Source organism: Hippoglossus stenolepis, chromosome 18 (genome assembly GCF_022539355.2).
Source record: "Hippoglossus stenolepis isolate QCI-W04-F060 chromosome 18, HSTE1.2, whole genome shotgun sequence".
Classification (NCBI taxonomy): domain Eukaryota; kingdom Metazoa; phylum Chordata; class Actinopteri; order Pleuronectiformes; family Pleuronectidae; genus Hippoglossus; species Hippoglossus stenolepis.
In genome coordinates, this window is record NC_061500.1 from 2,348,206 (window position 1) to 2,354,205 (window position 6,000).

At 49.3% G+C, this 6,000-nt stretch overlaps 1 protein-coding gene across 1 annotated transcript in view; it reads right to left on the reverse strand.

Annotated features, from left to right (window-relative positions):
* LOC118125671 (ephrin-A5b) overlaps nt 1-3,028 on the reverse strand; it is a 68,552-nt gene extending 65,524 nt beyond the window's left edge. Inside the window, exon 1 of the mRNA XM_035184503.2 lies at nt 2,181-3,028. Within this exon, the coding sequence (XP_035040394.2) occupies nt 2,181-2,308 (128 nt within the window). The 5' untranslated portion in view covers nt 2,309-3,028. The remainder of the gene's footprint in view (nt 1-2,180) is intronic.
* Nucleotides 3,029-6,000: the final 2,972 nt, after the last annotated feature.

The following is a 6,000-nucleotide window of genomic DNA, read 5'->3' on the forward strand; positions in this document are numbered from 1 at the left end:
CCACTGAAACAATAGAAAAACATGAAAATGTCATTGCATTTCCATTTTTCACGATTCACTTCCCTTTTCAATTCCGTGGCTCCTGTAGGGGATTTCATGAATGGCTGAGTATGAACTGCTGCTCTGGATGCCATTTTCCCCTACTTTGGTCAAATACACAGCACTGAAGGCAGGAGGGGGGGGGGGGTAAGAGGCTCATCTGGAAGTTGGGACTGTACCACAGCAGGTTCCCAGGGCTCCAAAACCGAGTATGGTTACATTAAACAGTGGGGATCCAGGGCCCACAAGCTCGTATGGAACGCTGTCAGGTTCCACTGTGGGTCAGGGGGCCCCGAGGCTCCAAGCACGGCCCTCCATTACATTATACAGCCCGGGTCAGGTTTAGATTAAAGTCATGAATGAGAAAAGGAGACAGTCATTTAGAGTTACTCATTTATTTAGCCCCCCATTCTGCCGAGACAAAGCCCGAGCAGACGGGGTGCCGAGCAGGGGCCGTCACCGGGCCCCAAGGCCGGCGGTACTGCCCCGGTTTTGACCCTGACAACGGTCCCCTCTGTGCTGCTTAACCCGCGACTCGCCTGGTTACTACCGAGTGTGTGACCTCAGCATGTGTGGATCTCTCACAAGACCGAGCACCACGCTGGGTCTTGGCCGCTGCTGAAATACCCCTGTGTACCCCCTTATTGTCTGCCCCAGCGTGGGCCGGGTGGAGGGGTGGAGGGGCAGAGGGGGCGGAGGGAGTGGGGAGTGGGGGGGACACTTGGACAGGGGGGAAGCATGGCAACCAAGAAACCAGAGTTGGGAACTGGGAACTGTTTGAAGAGAAAAACAACCTGCAGCCCGTGAGTGGGACTTATCAGCCTCAGATATCTGTCTGATAGCAGAGCAGGAACTTTCAGCCTTTCATGTCCACCCCAGCACATTTGCATCTGTGTCATTAACATCCTGTCAGTTCCACTCCTCCACGCACAATAAACTCCGTGAACACACATCTCCACTGGGGCGCTGTTACTAAGACACACAGCAGAAAGCCCAACGAACCAGTTTCTCATCCCTAAACAAATGTTGTGAATATTTTTTGACTCACCCTGAAACTGTGGTCGAGGCTAATGCTGGTAAATGATGGCACTGCTGGCCAAGTACAACAATGTGACACACACACACACAGACACACACAGACAGTATCACTAAGCTCAGGAGCCACTGAGTCACCGAGGGAGGTGCCCTGCGGGGAGTTTAGGAGGAGTAATGTCACTTTTGTATCCACACTGGAGGAATCTGGGCTCAAATCCAAAACTTTTTGCAGAAAACTTGTGATAATTAGAACCAGGCAGCGGCCCAAACTTCTCCAACTGCTGGAGTTTACTCAACCAACACAAGAGAAATGCACTTTATCAGCAGTTGATTGCGGAGCAGTGTGTCACCGAGATGCTCCGACAGATAATAAGCGGCATAACCTCGACATAACTTGGCATGAAACGTCTCCAAGCTCCCGCTGGATCAGGAGGAGGCTGCGCGCTTGGCACAAAAACAACCCTGTCAGTTCTAATCGACGGCAGCAGACTGGGAGCGACTCAGCATCATTTCATCCCAGCAGGAGAACATCTCTCCCTCTCTCTCCCGGCGCGTCTAACGCTCCCGTTTCACTCTCCGAACCCGAGTGTGTGCAGCGAATACTGAGCATTAATGCGTAATAGCGCGTAATAGCTGGGCAGCCTGCGTGAAAGCGTTGTGCGTGTTCCAGTGTCAGGTGTGATTCATGCCGCACCGTGCGCACGCCTGATTGCAAAGATGAGTCAGGATTATTAAATCTCAATCATCACCCAGTGACCAGAAGAACCGGGAGGAGAGGGAAGGACCCGGCCCCTGAACCCGGAGAGCGAGTTTATAAATGTGGTGATTCAGAGCAAATGTTACAACGTGAGAAGCATTCGTAGAAATATATGCAGTTAAAGGATATTTATTAAAAAAAATGTGCACATGTAAAGTGGGGTTTTGCTTTGAGTGTTTAAGTGGAGCAGTTTGATTTATAGAGGTTCAGACAACCACACTCCACCAAGTACTGCACACCGGGCAGAGTGCAGCGTCACCCGGGCAGAGTGGGGACTGGAGCCGGGGGGAGGGAGCCCCGGTGTGCCGGTGTGTCCCGGCGGAGAAAGCGGGGCGATCGAGGTACTTACTTGGGGTTGGTCCGGTTCCAGTTGACGGCGTAGCGGTCGGACACCACCTTGGAAGCCGGGTCCTGGCCGTGCACACACACCCCGATGAGGAGGAGGAGGACGAAGAGGAGCATGTCCAACTGCGGCATAGTTGCACTGGAAGTCCCGATGGTCGACTACAGTCCCTCCTGGTTCTGGTTGAACGGTTCTGGGGGATGTGGCGGTGAAACGCGGGGATGAGAGTCCACTCGTACCCGCACAGGTGTAGCTCCTTCCTCGGGTGTTTTATAACCAAACACAAATCTTATTTTTTAAATCTCCCTGTGGAAACTTGTTCATTCAGGTCGTCTCCCTTCACTTGGAGGAATAAATCAGTTCTCGGGAACCGGGGGGACATCCACAGGGACCGTGGCAGTTCGTCCTTCCCCCAGATCAACTCCGCGCAGCGAACACTTTCTCCAACTCGCACAGTTTCCCGGAGAGAAAGCGACGCGTTTACGCAGAAGTAAAAAATATAAAAAAACAAAACAGAGGTTAAATGTTCCAAGATTAAAAAAAAGGCAACAGGAGCGAAGACACAGTCCCGGCGCCACCTCCGTCTCCAACCCGGGATCTCTGCCACTAAGACGCCGAAAAGAAGGAGCTCAACCCCGCAGCAGCGGCTCCGGTTGAACCCGCTCCTGCCCCGCGGAACAACAACAGGACGCGCGGGTGAATGGAACCTTCTCCGCCGCGCGTAAAACGCACCGTCACCGGGGGGAAATCAGTCCGGACGAGCGGCTCCAACTCCGACCCGAGAGCGCACAGGACGCGGTGTTGTCAATGTGGAGGAACCACACCGAGTCAGCGGGCTGCTGCTGCGGCCATGCTCCCACAGACCAAACCCCCTCCTCCGCCTCCAGCTCCCCCACCCCCCTCCCACCGTGCCAGCCGGAGCACGCTGCAAAAAATGACTCGTCTTGGCCGCAGAGGCGTCGAGTCTTCAAATCCCTGGAGCTGGTTTTCTCAGAGGAAACGATGGGGACATGAGAAATGGATCAATCAGGGGCTGGTTTGATCCAGATGTCGTCGTTTTGTCACACGTGTTTGAAGAATCACGTCCATCCACACGTGAGAAGTCAAACTCCTGCACAGACGACAGGTTTTACGCAGCGCAGTCTTACTCCAGTTGTCTTCACGTAGGGTTTTTTTGTCTCACTTCTTGCAGTGTACAGTTTCACGGTTGCGCACGGATCTCGTTGGCTTGGAGTTTGAATGACGGGCGTTTCGCTTACAAAAACAACATCCCTCCTCCTGGGGGGTATCTGAGCTTCCCAGGCCGACGCACAGATCTCACATCATTTCATAAACACGCCGCATAACAAGCCTCCTTCCACCGGTTAAAGTCAAACCCATAATAAGCTCAATTTGTCCAAGTTTCCCTTTTCAACATTTGTCCAGTTACAGTCATTTGTCATCCTCTTGTTGCCGGAGCCGAACTTCTGCTGTTTCCTTTTGCAAATGAACCAACTTTACGAGGTGACCAACATTGATGATATCGCTCCAGCCGGTTGCAGGACACTGGTTTTAACTGGCAGAGAGATGCCCAGAAACCAGTCTGCTGACAGGAGGCTCATCTGGCACAGCTTCCAGTTGTTTTGGGGGGAAACAATATTTCCACTCTGCACTTAATAACCGAAGCATTTTATAGTCATGCACAAAATCAGCTTTCATGTCCTCGGCACTTTTATTGGCCACACATTCAACTCAGCTCACAGTCATGATGAAACTGAGGCTCCTGCAGGTTCCAAGGCTGTAGATCTGCAGAGGCACCAGGACTCACTGCGCCACGTAGTGGTGGTCGTGGGAAAACCATATTATAAACCATAGTATTATAAACCACAGTGTTAAAAGAGGAGCAGTGTGGATTAGAGAAGGTTTGAGCTGGATTAAATCAAGAGGACAAGCAAGAAACTACATATGTGGAGATTTTATAAATGATTTTAAACACCTCCTGCAAAAGGATCTTCCTCTAACTCAGTGTTGACTTGTGCGGTGGCATTTCCCCCCCAATAAGCCCTTAGATCCCTCTGACTACCAAGCATGTACTAAAGATATACGTAGTAAAAGCATCTCAGTTTTCAGTGCGAGCCGTTGTTGTAAGTGTAACCGAGATGACAGAGATCCCTGGACATTCTCCAGAGGGTTAGTTAATATTAATATTTTAAGTTTCTGTGTTGCTATGAATGCACGGAGAATCTCCTGCTGCATTGTTCATGTGTGAAAGGCAAACTACGCAGAAACTCTGCAAACATGCTCCAGAGGTCACGTCTGAAATCGTCTCGAGGACCCACAATGAGTCTCTGTAGGAAGTTAACGCCCTGCTCATTAAAGAGGAGGCAGTTTTATCCTCCGCTGGGGGTTAAAATAGAGGAATATGAAGTATTTAGTCTGTATAAACACAACCGGGTGGACCAGGGAGATGGTCCATTAGTGAGTCCGTGCAGAGACGCATGGAGCTCGGCCTGGTGGTTGAACTAATCCTCCTCGTAACAACCGTACCACTGGGGAAGCTGGCCTGGGCTCCTGCAGCAGGGTTGTAAACTTTATGGAGACACTGAACAGTCTCCTCAAACGGTGGCTTCTGTTCACAAACAGCCTGATTTATTCCACCTGAACGGGCTCAGTGAACTCCATCACGCCCGCTCCACAGCTCCTCTCCATCTGTTTGGCCCCTGATACCCCCGCTGCGTGCACACTCGCTCGGAAAGTGTCGGGCCTCGCGGAGCACAGAAGTGAAATAGCTTTTTATAACGGACGAGTCGGGATAATTCCTCTCGTGATGAGGTGTGTATTTTTTTATTTCAGCAGGACACGAGCTCTGGGGTGAGCACCCGCAGAATGAAGTGAAATAGAAAAGGGGCGACGGGGTTGATACCACATCAAATACTTTACTGCCTGTGACTTAGCTGCGCGGTAGCTAAGAGGCGCACGTCGCTGTGTCGGAGCGGCGCTGCGAAAAGCATTTGTCACAGTGGATCATTAGATACTGCTGAGAAAACTCAAGGCAATAGGTTTCAATGTAGAGGTCTGAAAATGGATGTGGTCGTATCTTTGACGTCCAGATGGTTGATAGAGGAGCACAAACACAGTGGTGCTGTAAATACACATGTTCCTTTACTGTTCTTGTTGTATTTATATTATAATACATTTATATTTATGTGGCACTTTTCAAGTTTAAGCACAAACTACCTTCTAAGTAAAAAACACAGTAGAATCAAATGTTTGAAATCAATGAAACATGAAAAATTGGATAAATGTGGCTACAAGATGAAGTTTAAATAAAGAAAATACCAAGGTGCTGTGCAACTTTGAATTTTAATACTGTATGTATAGTATTTGTGTACTGTTTTATCAAATATAATCAGTAAATCAGTAAGAAAAAAGTAATTAGAATGTGCACGTTACCTTCCTGTCGCAGTTCAGGCTCTTTATCTGCTCCATGTTCTCTAACTGTAGTTTGCAGCTGAGCAGGTGGAGCCTGGTGGTTTCATCCCAGTTTGATTCACTGTTAATATGAAAAACATAAAGGACTCAGAGAGCTGAATGGATCCACAGATGGGTTCTGCTCTAAAAACGATTACAGCTGACGGGTGTTTCATAAAGTTGGAGCAGAGAAACAGGCTTCAATTGTAAAAATATTTACCAACTGAAGCAGATTAAAGTTTCCATGAGCAGGTTAGAGCTGATCTGAGGTCAGAGTTCGTTTAGTTCATGCCTGTGAGACACAGGATATTTTAAACATTTAGCATAAAGAATAACTACATCGGCTATTAAAGCAAAACTTCAGAAAAGGTTTTCA